Source organism: Squalius cephalus (assembly GCF_949319135.1).
Source record: "Squalius cephalus genome assembly, chromosome: 12".
In the NCBI taxonomy this organism is placed as follows: Eukaryota; Metazoa; Chordata; class Actinopteri; order Cypriniformes; family Leuciscidae; genus Squalius; species Squalius cephalus.
The window spans coordinates 13,986,703-14,001,848 of NC_137133.1; the positions used below are offsets into that span (position 1 = coordinate 13,986,703).

At 39.4% G+C, this 15,146-nt stretch overlaps 1 protein-coding gene across 2 annotated transcripts in view; it reads right to left on the reverse strand.

Moving 5' to 3' along the window:
* The window catches only part of plpp3 (phospholipid phosphatase 3), a 36,916-nt gene extending 22,841 nt beyond the window's left edge, over nt 1–14,075 (reverse strand). Inside the window, exon 1 of one of the 2 annotated variants that reach the window (XM_079889138.1) lies at nt 13,498–14,075. In XM_079889138.1, the coding sequence (XP_079745264.1) occupies nt 13,498–13,633 (136 nt within the window). In that variant the 5' untranslated portion in view covers nt 13,634–14,075. The remainder of the gene's footprint in view (nt 1–13,497) is intronic. The other variant, XM_079889137.1, reaches the window with a different exon arrangement.
* Between the last annotated feature and the right edge of the window lie 1,071 nt (nt 14,076–15,146).

Sequence of the window (15,146 nt, forward strand, 5' to 3'; positions counted from 1 at the left end):
AGGTAAGCTAACAAGAAGTACAAATTTTTAAATGTGGTGGAAAGAATACATTGAGATACTCTGAAATAGAGACCACAATTACCACAATACATTCTAGCCAAGTCTCTTCATAATGTGAAACCCTGTCATGCGTATCAAGTCTTCCTGTAGCTAGTGTGCAGAGATACCACAAAACAAATGTCACGAATCAAAGACACGCTTAAAGGATGCAAAGGGAAAGGCCTAGTCATATGATGTAAGATAAGCAAGGGTGTTTTACATGCTCTTTAGGAAAGTTTGTATGAGCTTTTCTGCCAAATTGCTCATTGACCCCTTGAGTCAGACAACACCAGGCTTTAATTACATAATTATACATTAAATAAAAGAAGGAAATGGTAGATTGTTTAGATAGATTGTGCAGGAAGTTGATCCATGAATGGCACCTTCTGGAGTTTTAATTTACAGTTAACATTTAGCATCTTGTGAAACGTGTGCCAGAACTAAGATGTCAAGGTTTGGTTGGCTAGCATAGCTAACATCATTAGCCAACTCAACTGCCTTTGAGATGAATGGGAATCCTAACATATCTTTCTCCAGGTATTATAGACTTCCTTGGTCAGAAATTTGTTCTCAGCACTTCAGGTTGTTTTGTAACTCTTGGCTGGAGAACATGTTGGTCAATACACCCTTGAACATGTAACCTGAGTCCCAATTAGACACTGGGTCTGGGGTGAACTTGATTCATAACAAACCTGATATGAGGAAAGACCTTTCCAACGTTTTCAAACTACAATAGCAACAATCAGGACTACACCTTGAGGAAACAATGCACACATGACAGTATGCAAGAAAAGAATCATTTTAGATACAAGCATATCCTCTGAGGCCACCACGGGTGACGTGAGGGTTTGTTGTTTAGGTTTCAGCTCCATTGATGGCTTTATCATTGGTGATCTGCAAAGGGCTTGTGGCCAGGGTCTTCACACAATGCGAGAGCCTGTGGAGGATGCAGAGTGAGAGAGAACGGGCACGGTAACCCCTGTGGGAATCTGTTGAGAATGAGTGGCTCACTGCCAGCTCTCATGAGACTCTCACTGGCTGAAAGACTGAAGCCGAACACAAAAGAGAAATCCACCCCTGCTGGGAACAAGGGAAATGTAAGAGGAGGGCTTTATTAATTACTGGGAGAAAGGTAAATGAGGGAGGGAGACGGGGCAAGAGGAAGTGAGGGTGGCCATTGAAATCTAATGCAATGCTACAGCATGAAGCACATTGTATATTTAGATCAGAGTGTGTGTGGACAAAGGTCTATAATACCTGGAGAAAGCTTTATCAGCAGTTGTTCAGCTGGCTCAGGACCCTCTGGAAGTCGTAGATTTGAAATTTGCCAATTTTGCTCACAGATGCTCAGTTCTGGAGGCAATTACTTATGAACCAAACACCTGAACCGTATTAATAATTACTCTAGAGAAGCAGGAAATTGCGTCATGACAAATCGGATGTGGTGCCTTATTACACCACAAGAATGTACACGCGCCCAAACATTTCACTAGTGACTTTCCCCGAGTTAAGCACTGATCTAAATGGCACCCTAACCCCTTACGGTGCTCCTCTGAGTCTACACTAGCAAAAGTATGCATCGAGGCACAAAGCAACAAATGGGACACCCTACAGCTTTGTGGACTTAATGGCATTCCAAGAAATGCAAGTCCACAAGACTGATCAAGTGTGCCATTTGGGGCAGGGCCTTGGCATAAGCTTAGCATAGGTTTGTATTTAGTAGGGCCTACATCCCGAAGCCATGCTAACCGGCCAGACCTTGACACCTTGGTGAGGACATGCCATTTATAAAATGTTCTGCACATGCTCACTGGAATGAGAAAGCCCTGTGTGGGATTCTTCAGAAGTCAGAGATGCATTTCAAACTTGATTGACATTTCCGAAACACACAAACAGATCCATTCTGGCTCCCAGACACATATACCACAAAACCCACCCAGACTACACACTAAAACACACACAAAAGTACACACAGGGAGATTAACGTTCTCTGTCACCTTTGACCCATGAGCCCTGACCTCTGGAATGTGTGGTCTGGTCTCAGTAGCACCCTGCACGTTGCCTCTCTTTTGCCCCCACTGTGGTACAGAAGCAGTGACCCGCACACTAAACCTATACCCATGGCCCATAACTTACAGATATTCATGTCAGAAAGAGACTATTTCTGATAAACAGAATAACACAGTCCGATACAGCAGGGCTCCAGACTAACTTTTTTTACTAGGAGCGCTGAAGCCCCTGATTGAAAATTTTAGGAGCGCAAGCAGAAAATTTAGGGGCAAACCTTAAATCAACTTGCAATGCAATTATTCAAATTTCTCCCAAAATAACTGTAATTATGACAAATTATTTAATAATAAATAGACTTAATGTACAGATATTACAGTGTGCAGTTTTATTTTAAGTTCACAGGCTCCAGACTAACATCTGAGGGCAGCAGCACCGCAGACACTGAGTTCTACAGAAAATATCTGGTGGCACTGGGGCTGACAATAAAGCACTAAGCTTAATTTAGGGTGTAGATGAAATTAACTTTAATTATCATTCATAATGTCTTAATATTAATTAAAAAGCTAAACGAGTGAAAAAATTTATATTAGGGAGTGAAAATAGTCAATAAGCATCCTACTGTTTACAATGGTCCTTTTTTTTTGGTTTAAATAAGAGTTTTCCAACATCTTACAATTTTTAGTACAATCTTTGAAGGATGAACAAAAAATGTGTTGGTCAAGTGCTGGAAAAAGATGTGTAGTACTTGTAGCCTACTGTAAGCATTTGACTATTTCGGTCACAATACCATAGTTATGGTTAGAGTTACTACATTAGCCTAAATCCATGGTGAATGTTGCTGATTTGTGGACTGAAAGCCTTCTGTAAGTGTTTCTCCTGGTTTCCACGTCAGCGCTGTTTGATCTGATATCTATGGTTTATAACAGAGAACTCTGCGCCGAATCGGAATGTTTCTCACTGGTTCTCGCAGTGATGATGTTATTAATTCTGAGGCGAATTCAATGGATTTCTTCACTGGATCTCCTAGAAACAGTCTCGCGTGATCGAGATCGGCCCGCGACTGACAAGTTCCAGAGTAGCGCATTTTCGTTCCGCTTTCATTTTGTTTGCATTCGCTGCTCGGCAACATTGTGGTCGCGCCAGCGCGACCTAAATAAATATTTGGTCGCACCGGCAGGAAAAATGGTTGCAAAATGCGACCAATTGGTCGCAGTCTGGAGCCCTGTACAGATCAATGTAGTTCAACCCAGACCTACTAACCCCATTTCCAACACTGCCCACTTTTTGTGCAGTGTGTATTATGTTGTCTCCAAAAAGATGGTGCAAAGTAACAAAATTGCAGCTAATCTGAATATGATTAATCATTGAGCTATATGAAGCACAATTTTGGACCAATGACATTTCACCTTGGCCAGAGTCACTCTGTGCAACATTAAAAAACAAGAAATTGACAAATTGTTTGTCACTTATTACAGGACCATTCTTTACTACATCATGCCTGGTTGGTTAGGACAAATTTGGAAGAAAAACCGACATGTGAATGTTTATTTTGTTTATGTCAGAGACTTCACTGTGTTTTTCATTACTGTATGTGCGAGGAACCACTGCTGTCACTGTGTTCTCTGCTATCTCACACACCAGCGCCGCTCAGTTAGCTTTGTCTATGCAAGCTGCTGAGGTCAGCAAAGCTGTGCTCATTGGCAATCCTACCTTTCTCACTCTCTCAATACATTAGATAGGCTCTGGGGCAGGGCCCCAGTTCAAAACATGTGCTTACGCACAGCAATTTTTACTCACGGAAATCGACGCCAGGGTCATGCCTTTTCATATGGGCATCCGAGTGGGCAGCCTTTTGGGGGCCTGATAGCATTGTATGCAAAACACTAGAATTGTGTCTGAAATCGCGCCTATACCCTTACATAATTCACTATTTTGAGGTACCAATGTACACTAAACGGCTCGGGAAAACCTACTGTGAGGCTCACGCCGAATGAATTTGTGTCTCGGCACATGGCGTCCACAACCTTTCTGGCCCTCTCAGTGTTCAAATTTGCTCACTTGTTTTCATTCACTCTTTCAAATGGACTACATTACACTCTTAAAAATAAAGGTTCCAAAGGTTGTTTTTGCAGCAGCAGCAGCAGCAGCAATGCCATAGAAAAATCTGTCGCGCAATGGGTTGTGGGTAACATAGCTGAAAAAAAGATTTCATCCAAGCCCCTTTAGCTTACTAGCTTCAAAATACTGATTTGGGATGCAGTAATTCTTATCTTGCATACTTTTTTAGGATTAACTGCAATGATACAAAAGCCCTCCAAGTTCCAAACACGTCAAACGTGTTTACTAGAGAAAAATTATTAACAGAGCTTCAAGACAAACTGTCTGTGTGTTTAACAAACATTCCTGAAAGAGACGTTTATTAAAATTATAAATATATAAACATATCACCCATCAAGAGTAAAATCACAGTGCACAGTGGCGTAATGAAAACGTGTCAAAGCTACTCTGTAATTTAACCTTTTTAATCTCTTCCCCACGCACAAACAGCCCCTTGAGGAGACCGACAAACAATATATTTCACTAAAAGAAGACATGAGGACACATACATTGAATTCACAGAGGTTTCTTCTAAGAAAATAAGTGTTTCTGTGTTTATTTATATCATGTAATAAAAAGGCCTAGCTTGTCAAAATAAATGTCTGGAGATACCACTAAATCAAGCAGCAAACAGCCCTAAAAAAATGTCAACTCTGCCAAGTGTGTCACGTTCTTTGGTAGGTCTGTTTACTTTGCCTTTAGGTGCACAACTGCTGGCCAGTTTCCTTAGGTCAAAGGTCAAACTCAGCTTTTTTTCTTCTCACAGTAGAGCGCAATTAAATAAATGAACATCAACTATCTGTCTGCCTCTTTTTTTGGCATTTCTTTACCGAGGCCAATAAAAAATAATAAACCCCTGTAGCTCAGGAGAAGAGGCTTCTTAGGACCGCAGGAGTATTCCTTTTCTCACCATCAATCCTTTCATCCCCTCCGCCCACTTCACAGACCCTAGAGTCAGTGGTGTGTCATGATCCTGGTTAACCTAGGCCACCACAGCCTGCCGTGAGCATCTTCATTGGGGTAGAGCCCAGTAACTGCTCCCATCTCCCACCCTGCCCTGGAGCTCAAGAGAAAGACCCACCATGGACTTAACACTACAACCAAAGTATCTGAAAATAGCAATCTACACTCTACCACTCTAGTGTGAGAGCTGCATTTAGGCTTTTGGTGTGGTGTGTAAGAGCATACGATCATTGAAACTGTCTAAATGTGTTTATTATTGTGTAGTTTATGAGTGAATATATATTGACACGTTCGTGTAAGCTACACATCTTATTGTGGGTGCAATGAGACAGTAGCAATAACAGTGAAGGTGTAAATGATCACAGCATTGTTCTGCTCCTACTCCACCCACCAGGAAACATCCCAGAGTGAAAGAAAGACAAAACAGCTCTATAAACGTACAGACACACTGATGCAGTGATACATGTGTGTTCATTCATGTATCAAGTGTTTTACTTGCAGAGAAAGGAAATTATGGGGAGAAGAGGGGAATGGGATTGGGAAATGTTGCAAGCTAGACTCAAGCTAATATTTCCCATATGAGTTCCACAGTTGAATGCCCGAACTACAATGCCACAGATCCAACATCACCAAATGGACTAATTTTAACAGCATTTAACCCAATTGCAATTATATATATATATATATTATTTATATTTATTTATTTATATATAATATGTATTAAGTATTTTTTTTTTTTTTTTAGTAATTTAGTTTCATGCTCGTGTCATTTTTTATTAGTTTGTTTTCATCAAACATTTCTGTTTTGCTTTAATGTATATTTATCGGGTTTTAGTAATGTTAGCACTTAAACATAAACTTTTAATTTCAGTTATCTGCCAAGGCAACATTTCTAAGGTTTTCATTTAATATTTTATTTCATTTCACGAAAACTTATTTTTAACAACATTGCTCTATATAAATGCACTGAAATGAGTCATCTGCTTAAACAGCACATATGCATTTTATTTTTAATTAATATGCTAATTTGATTTACATCGATCCCTTGTAGCCCCACCCTTCTCCCCCTAGTTTTTCAAGATATTACACTCTTCATCTTTAAGAAATCAAGTTGCAATGCTTAAGAAAATTCCTTCTCTATAGGGGCACCAAACTAAAACCAAAAACCACATTAGAGCTATATCGAGTATTATCCATCACATTAGAATTAGCTTTGGTGACACAGGTCTCATTAGCATATGAATGTGCGAAGGGTGACTGCCCTTTAGGGGCCAGCTAGGCTTACACTCAGGAATGCCAAGCACCCTGGACTTAATCCATATGACCCAGAAAAAGTGAAAGAGCGCTTGTCGTGTGAGGGTGGCTGAAGTCACCCTTGGCCCTTCAGTGCTAGATGAGATGCCCACACTGGATTTAAAGAAATCCCATTCCAGAAAACATACACACACTCCAGAAAAAAATCCTGCAAACACCCTAGAATTATAATCAAGCTAAGCGAACTGAGGATGATTGTTCCGCTGTGACAGCTACAGCTGATGCGTCCCACGGACTCCTACACACACAATGCCTCGTTTGCTAAAACAATAGCTAACAGGATACAATATAGAGTAGTGAAAGGAAATAGACTAGAATTACACTAAGAATAAATAAACAAATCGTTTGTGTGTTTACTCATAGAGAGGCTTACAAACCAGCAGGGGTTCCTCATACTTGATTCCACACCCCTGAAGATCTTACACTATTGTTCTGAGCGCAAACAGAGAGCCGTAAACTGATAGAGATATGCGGCTGCTGATCACAGAGAACAGCGTCTACACTCTGAGGAATTTAGTGGCCGTAATGAAACCGATGAGTGTGTTATCATGAGTACACAATCCAAGAGACACACACTGGATGTAATAAAGTTATACCCGACAGTCTACACACACACACACACACACACACACACACACACACACACACACACACACACACACACACACACACACACACACAGTCTAAACAGCCAGCTGATGGGTCACTCATGCTCATGTCTGCCTGTCTAATTGCTACCTACGGCAACCCACTTCGTCGCATAAACTCTACAAGCCTGTAATTAAATCACATGGCAGCGACCTCAAAAACCAGCCTCTCTTACTCACACACACACACACACACACACACACACACTTAGACACACACTTAGACACACACAAACACCCTCACAGGTTCTTGAACAAATACCGGGTAGTCAAAGACATTGTACTGCACATGTGCACTTAGACATACACAAATACAGTGCGTGGGCACTATGTTTTGACAGCGTCATTACTAGCGGTGAAGCCGAGGCAAGGCGAGGCAGTCTGTGACTCCATCTGAGGCCCAGATGACTCTACTGTACTCCAAGAGCACTCATATGGAAACCATTCCTGCATCACACTGTAACCCTCCAGCCTTAATGCTGACTATTACAAAATACAGCTCCCTCAGGAGCCAAGAGACTCCTAACATCACTTTCCAAAGATCCGTAGCAGCTTCTCATTCAGACTTCTGAAATCCTGTTTTAAGTATCAACGGACCCAGCTTGATTTTTAGTTATGGCAGAGGTGTTATTTTATCGTCTAATATGTCACCTCATTACGTAACATGCAGAAACAGCCATTTCTTTTGTCATTTTCTTGATGTAAAGTGGCTGGAAAAAGCCACAGAGGACCAATCTGCAGGAAGGTTTTCTGAAATAAGTCTCACTAAATGTCGACTTTCTATCCAGCTCTAATCTTACAGATTTATGCTTCAGGTTATCATTGGACAAGATGCCTAGCAGTCAGTCAGAATACATGCTCCAGTAGGTTGAGCCGTGGTGCTCTTTTAAACAACTTGAGTTGCGAAATTTCCGAATCTCTGGCAAACCAGGGACCACCAAGCTAGATTTTCTTGGTAACACTTTATAACAACTTTGTTATCTTTGAGTGTGTAGCTTTTCACTTCTTAAACAAACATGTAGGAAGGCACATCATGGCCACATTACAGGATGACAGTGTCAAGATTCATCAAGCTCAAATTGTGAAAGAATGGTTGGGAGGGAGCATGAAGAATCCTTTTCACACATGAATCGACACCTCTGAGTCCAGACCTTAAATTCATTGAAAGTCCTTGGGATGTGCTGGAGGAGACGTTACAGAGTGCTGGAGGAGACGTTACAGAGTGCTGGACTCTTGCGTTGTCAATACAAGATCTTGACCAAACATTGATGCGCCTCTTGATGGAAATAACATAAACATTTATTTCCATCAAGAGGTGCATCAATTTTTGGTCAAGGTCTTGTATTGAGATAATAAGAAATACATGTATAAACATATTATATTATAGTAAAAATTCTATTTTTATATATGTCCACAGACCAGTGTAACTGAAGTATTGGAGGAAAAGTGTAAAAATTAGCGACTGTTCCAAGAGGACTAAATAGAGTTGCTGAAAAGAAGTGCAAAACACATGTAAACTATTATAAACGGGATGGGGAAACATTGCAACAGAAGAAGTTAATGGAGCACTACTGCAGGAGGACTCCATCAGTCCATCTGACTGACAGCTACGGCAGGTCAAAGTCTTTCCTGAACGCCATGTGGCAGCTTTAGACGGTCTTCTGCAATTACACCCAGCGAATGAGAGAAAGAGGGAGGCTTTGGGGCTCAGGGAAACGATGTAGAAAAAAAACTGGGGGGGATTACATTTCACAGCACAGCTGGCCACACCTAGGGCAAAGAGTCGGAGCTAGGGAGGGAAAACAGGAGAGCGGCCTAGCGAGACTACCTTTTCCTCTTCCCTCCCTTTCCTGAGTTTGCCCCTGCATACACCGACCGAAAATTATACCAGATGTCACTTCAAGAGTGGAAGCCGCCCTCGGTCTGCGATGAAGAATTTGAGAAATTCTGGAAAATATTTATAGAGGTGGACCAGACCTTCTCAGCTTAAGAGGTGGAGGTTAATGTAGTCAGACCTAAATGAGAGAAACTCCCAAAGGGTTCTCTGGCACTCCATAACTCTACCATCGCCCTCCTGGAATGCCACGGATAAAGGAGAAGTTAAAAGCAGCAGCTAAAATTGACCAGAAATCATGAGACCGAAACCTTTTCCTTCACTTTGATCTTCAGGGTCAGGTCGTTCACACATTGTTTTAATTCAGGGTGATTGTTGACGGTGGTGATATCTAGTTTTTAAGTTGAGTTCTCATTTCCATTCCAACAAGTAAACAAGAAAACTCTTTTAGAATTGATGCCTCCCCAGAGAGGTACCAGGAAGCAGCTTGGTCAAACCTTTCAGACCGGCAAACCGGATTAAATGTCACTGGTAAGTCAAGTATGCTTCGCATCTGTGGGGTATGAACAATGAGCACACGAACAAGCATTTCTACTAATCGCTAACCAAGCAGAAAGCATCACTGTTATGTGTTGCATATTAGGATGATTCTCACTAAGCCTGTCAAAAAGAGCATGTCCAAGTCACCCCAAATTCAAAAAAGAAAAAAAAAGAAAAGAAAAAGAAAGTCAGATCAATCAATTTTTAGGCACTATTTTGCAAGACAATTATGTTCATTTCCATTCCATTTGCCATTATGGTAATGCAAAATAAATAGTGCTGGGCAACGATTAATCGCATCCAAAATAAAAGTTTGTGTTTACATAATATATGTGTATGTACTGTGTATAATTATTTTGTATATATAAATACACACACATATGCATGTATATATTTAAGAAAAAATGTGTTATTTATATATAATATAAATTATGTGTACATGCATATGTGAGTATATACAAAATAATATTATATAAACACAAACTTTTATTTTGGATGCGATTAATCGTTGCCCAGCACTAAAAATACATTTAAAAATAAATAAATAAATAAATATTACAAATTATGAAAATATTAATAAAAGTATAAAATAAAAAATATACATTTTTATATACTATTTAATATATAATGGAATACATTAAAATGTTATAATACTAATAAATAAATATTTAATAGTATATTACATATATTCAAATATAAATAAGAATACAACTAAAAAATATTCATTTGTATTTAATTTTTTCCTAATTAATATAGGCCTATATGCTTTAATATATTGTTATATAATGTATAGTGTATAAATTGTAATAATACAAACAATTCACATTATTTTATATAACATATTATATATCAAAATTCATTTTTACATTTAATATACATATTAACACATATAAAATTTGTTTTTTTCTTTCGATTTGGGGACAGTTAAAACCTGAATATGTTCTTCATAAGATTCAAGTTACGGTAACAGCCATTTTTATACAAGCAAACCCCTGACATCTCAAACAGTAAAGCCAGTGCGGATGAGAGAAACAGTCTGGGTGGGTGTTCGTGTCTGTATGTAAACTATTTCAGCTATCAGTGGCATGGGCAGGAATGTGTGCGACCCACCACCCCAGACACCCTCGGGTGGGGGTGACCGTCAGAGACCCGCCTCCTTCCCGTTACTATAACTACTGTATGCTAATGAGTGGAGCTGCAGCCTCTCTGCTTCATCTCAACAGGAGGTAACGCTAAACACACAATCCGTCTGGCTGCTTTTTAAGCTTCATTAACATTCATAATGCATCAGACACACTGCAGATACAATGCACACAGTGATAAACTATTAATGAGCAGGAACAAAAGCATCGGTCTCAGTGTGGATGCACTGCATGTGTAAACACCAACGGTTGAAGTGGATTCGAATGCAATAAAGCGAGAGCCGAGGAGGTTATCATCTGATGCGGGAGACCGTGAGTGTGCGAGAGAGAAATCCAGGGAGAGGGAAAGACAGAGATAACACACTAATCTACAGATCTCCACAACAGATGGATCTTGAAGTGCCTGATCATTGGATGGACCGCAGCTTCAGCGCTAACAAAGCCCATTCACTGGGAGACATTCTTCAACCATCCTTTTCAAATGAGTCTCCTCTCTTTCACATAACCCCCCCCCTCCCACGATCACCAAAAACAGGCCAAGCCCACTATCTTAAACATGACAAAGAGCATGTTTGTTTATGTCTTCCTTTTGAAGCACAGCAACTTTAGTGAATTCGTTACATGCGTTTATGCGTCTATATAACAGAACATGTGTCGTTTTGGTTGCATTTAAAAGAGGCCGTAAAACATGCACAGGAAGAGCTGAGGGTTCGTTTTCATTTACGATACGGCGACGAAAGGAAGTTATTAGTCACCAAACTCGCTGTAAACTTCTAATTTAGGACCGCCGTTGGATCAGTCATATTCCTCCTCTCCTGCCTCCACCTGCTCTAAAGCGACATGTTTAAGCCATTCTACTTCGCATTCCTGGGAACAAAAGCAGCGGGACTCGTTCTGCCCCTAAAAGCGGGAGAGAAAGTTGATATGATGCCGTTTGCTGGAGTTAAATGAGGCATATGCCAGCTGGCGGGGGGTTGGAGGGTCTCTTCTAGAAGAATGTGTAAAGATGAGGGCTGAAGTTTGTTAATCCTTCCATTCTGAAGGAGGAGGGTTCAAACTGACAGGCTTTGAGGAAAGATGAGAACCCGACGCTGTGATGGTTTCCAGGCATCTGAACCAAACGAGACAAATAGGGCACCTATAGCGAATATACTGACTTACTGTAGAGGTATTCCAGGTACAATCCCTCTGGAGTTATCGAGGGTTAAATGCATCGCTCGAGGGCACAATTGTGTTCGACTATTGTGGGTCTGAACCTACAACCTTTAGGTTACCAAGTGCACATCTTTAACCACTATAGGCAACACTTTCATCAAGCTCCCAATGTCACGCTGAGCTGGTGAAAGCTGTGAATGACAGCACATCGAAAACTCACATGCTTTTAATTTTAACCCTATAAAGCTTGGCTTACAAAGTAGTAAAAAAAGTGTTTTGGTTGAATATCATATTTTGATACATCAAGCTTTTATGGCCCATATAGTATGAGAATAGAGCTCATGCTTGAGGAGGAAAAAACACTTATTCAGAGGCTTGAACTGAGCAAAAAAATATGCAGTTTGGTGCAATTTCTGATATTTTCAGGGCTAAAAAGTAAGTTGAAATTGTGTGGCTCTAAACATATAATGCAATGCAATACAATGTAATAGATATTCAGATTAAGTAGGCTAAGTGTTATATATAAAATATATAAAAATCTGTAAAGATTTCATAGCAAAAAGACATGTAATAGGACCTGAAATTGTATTTGTACAAAAAAAAAGTATGTATTGTCAGTCAAACAAACGACAGACGGCATGTGGTAGATTGAGTACAACGTTTTCGAGCAAAGTTTTGAATATGTTGATAATTTAGAGCCCTTGGAAATTTGTGTATCAAGTATGACACAGTAAGCTTTATAGGGTTAAAGAAAATTGGAAAGAAAAGACATGCGCCTGAGAGCAATTTACAGATATCACTGTGTGTGTATGTATGTCACAGTCAGTTGACTGTACTGAACTTCAAATCTAAATAAACTCTGTCATAATAAACTCGTCAGATCCAAATCAACTACACATGGCTGTGACGGTCTGCCTAAAAATCGACTGCATCTCAGCTATAAAAAGCTGTGAACGTAAAGTCATGTTTACAGAACTTGTTTTGACTACAGATGATTCTGTAACATGTAAGTGATCGGTTAACCATAATAAGCATGTTCATATGCCACTTCAAAAGATGTCAATAGGGCGCAAAAAGGGCCACAATAACTCCCTCCTTCATCTGATGAGTGAGAAAGGTCTCATTAAAGCAATCCAAATAAGGTTTCTTACACAACCCATGGAGAAAAACAAGTGGTTTTACATCAACAACAGTGCCAACTTTGCCCATCCTACATGCTGTGATAAGAGCCTGCAACGGTTATTCTTCTGTTTACTAAGATACCAATGCAAATTATGAAAAACAATTTGCATTATCTCAATAAACAGTAGTTCATTTTATTCAGCTCACATAATCTCCTATAGATTAACAGTTAAACCAGTTTAACTTCAATTGTCAACATTTATTCCACCTGGTGCATTATGCTATACAAAACAATGTACTTTTTATGCATTTATATAACTGTACAAACTTTTTATTTTATTTATTTATTTTTTCAAACAATTTTATTTAACCTTTAGCTTAATATTGTGATCTCAATTACTGCAGAATGCTGTATTTTTGTACATTTTGTGATCAAGTTTGAGATGACTAATAAACAGACAGATAATATATACATATATATACTGTGTATATATATACACTGTGTGTGTGTGTGTATATATATATATATATATATATATATATATATATATATATATATATATATATATATGGTTCATTGATTTTAGACATAATATATGCATAATACAAACTTTTTGTGTGTTGGGACACTTACCCAGGACTAGGCAGAAGATGTCTAGTGCTATCAAAAGTTTCCTCTTGCTGTTGTCTACGCCGTTGTTGTTTAACGTGGATGTTCCTCCGTTTCTTGTTTCGGGTGCCATCGCTTTCTCATACATATAGTTTTGCATTTGAGAGAGTTCCTCCAGTCGTCTTTCTCCTTTAAAAATCCCAGAGATTCACTGTAGCGGTTCGTTTCAGTGGTCTTGTCAGCAAGGACGAGTCGTATAAAGTTTGAGGGAGTTAAGTGTCCCGGCTAAAGTGGGAAGACGTCCTGAAAAGTCAATGAAAACAATGAGTTGTCCGTGCAATCAAGTCCATTCAACTTTGTCCAGTGAAAGAGCAGTCGTGTTGGGTCGGTTAGTGAGTTCTGAGTGTGGTCTAGTTCTACTCTACTTGAAGGTTTGAACTGAGAGCGGCGTTTTAAAACTAGGAGATCAACTCCTGTTTATGAATCCTCCTTTGGTCTCCACCTCCTTTCCTCCAGTAAGCGCTCAGCCCCCTTCTCCTGTCCCGAGCCACGCTGAATGAAGCCCACGGCCCTTCAGCACACACTCATTCACTAACCCACTCACACGCACATACAAACCATAGACTGGATGCAAACACACACAACGAGCTGCACCGCCCCTAGCGGCCACTGCTGGAAACATATCGTAACCACCAGACCAGTTATCTCTCTTTTTTTTTTTTTTAATTGAAATAAAGAATACAAGTACAAACAATTAAGGCATAAATCAACAATCATACATTTGTAATCGTGTTGATAGATCACTTCGAAGAAAGAACATAGAACAAACAAAAAATAAATAAATAAATAAAATAAAAACAAAGGGGTGAGGGTCTTAGTCCAATAACCTAAACATATCCAAAACGGAAAGAAGTTTTAAGGCATTTCTATCCGTCATCCAATGAAGAGATTTAACGAATAGCTTCAAGTCATTCTTCCATCCATTGAAATGGGGTTTGATCTTTAAATATTTACACCTATGGATGAAGTGCTTTAGACCAGTTATCTCATTCACATCAGAAGAAATAGGAAGAGGGTTACATTCTTCTTCTTCTTCTTCTTCAGTAAATAATCCCTTGATATTCCATGTTTCATTCATAAATCTTATATGTGAGTAACACCCATTATGCAAGGTCTTGTAATGGATATAGGCCAAATAATAAATAAATGGATACATTTGTTTTGTGACCAATTTTCAGATTGTTTCAGTTTCATATTTTGTGTTAAATTGATGTTTTGTTGTTGTTGTTGTTGTTTATTATACCATTTATCTTGGTGTTTTTCTGTAATCCAAAACACTATAAGAACTGTAGTAAATCTAAAAAGCAGGGAAGTTCTGCAAAAGAACTAGTCGTTAAAAACGGAAGCTTGGAAGAAGTTCATCTTTTTGTAGGACAATGACCCCACCCACAAAGGTTAGATTAACATCTGACTAGCACCAGAACAAAGGGGTATGGCTGGTCGACAATGAGCTCTGTCAGAGATGTGACCCCCAATTCAATGGAGGATCTGAGACACTAGAAAAGTGTGGTGCACAAGGAGCATTTGACCAACCTGCAGGAAACCTGAAAAAAAAAAAAAAAAAAAAAAAAAAAAAAAAACGAAATAATAATAATGCCACAAACTTGGCACAA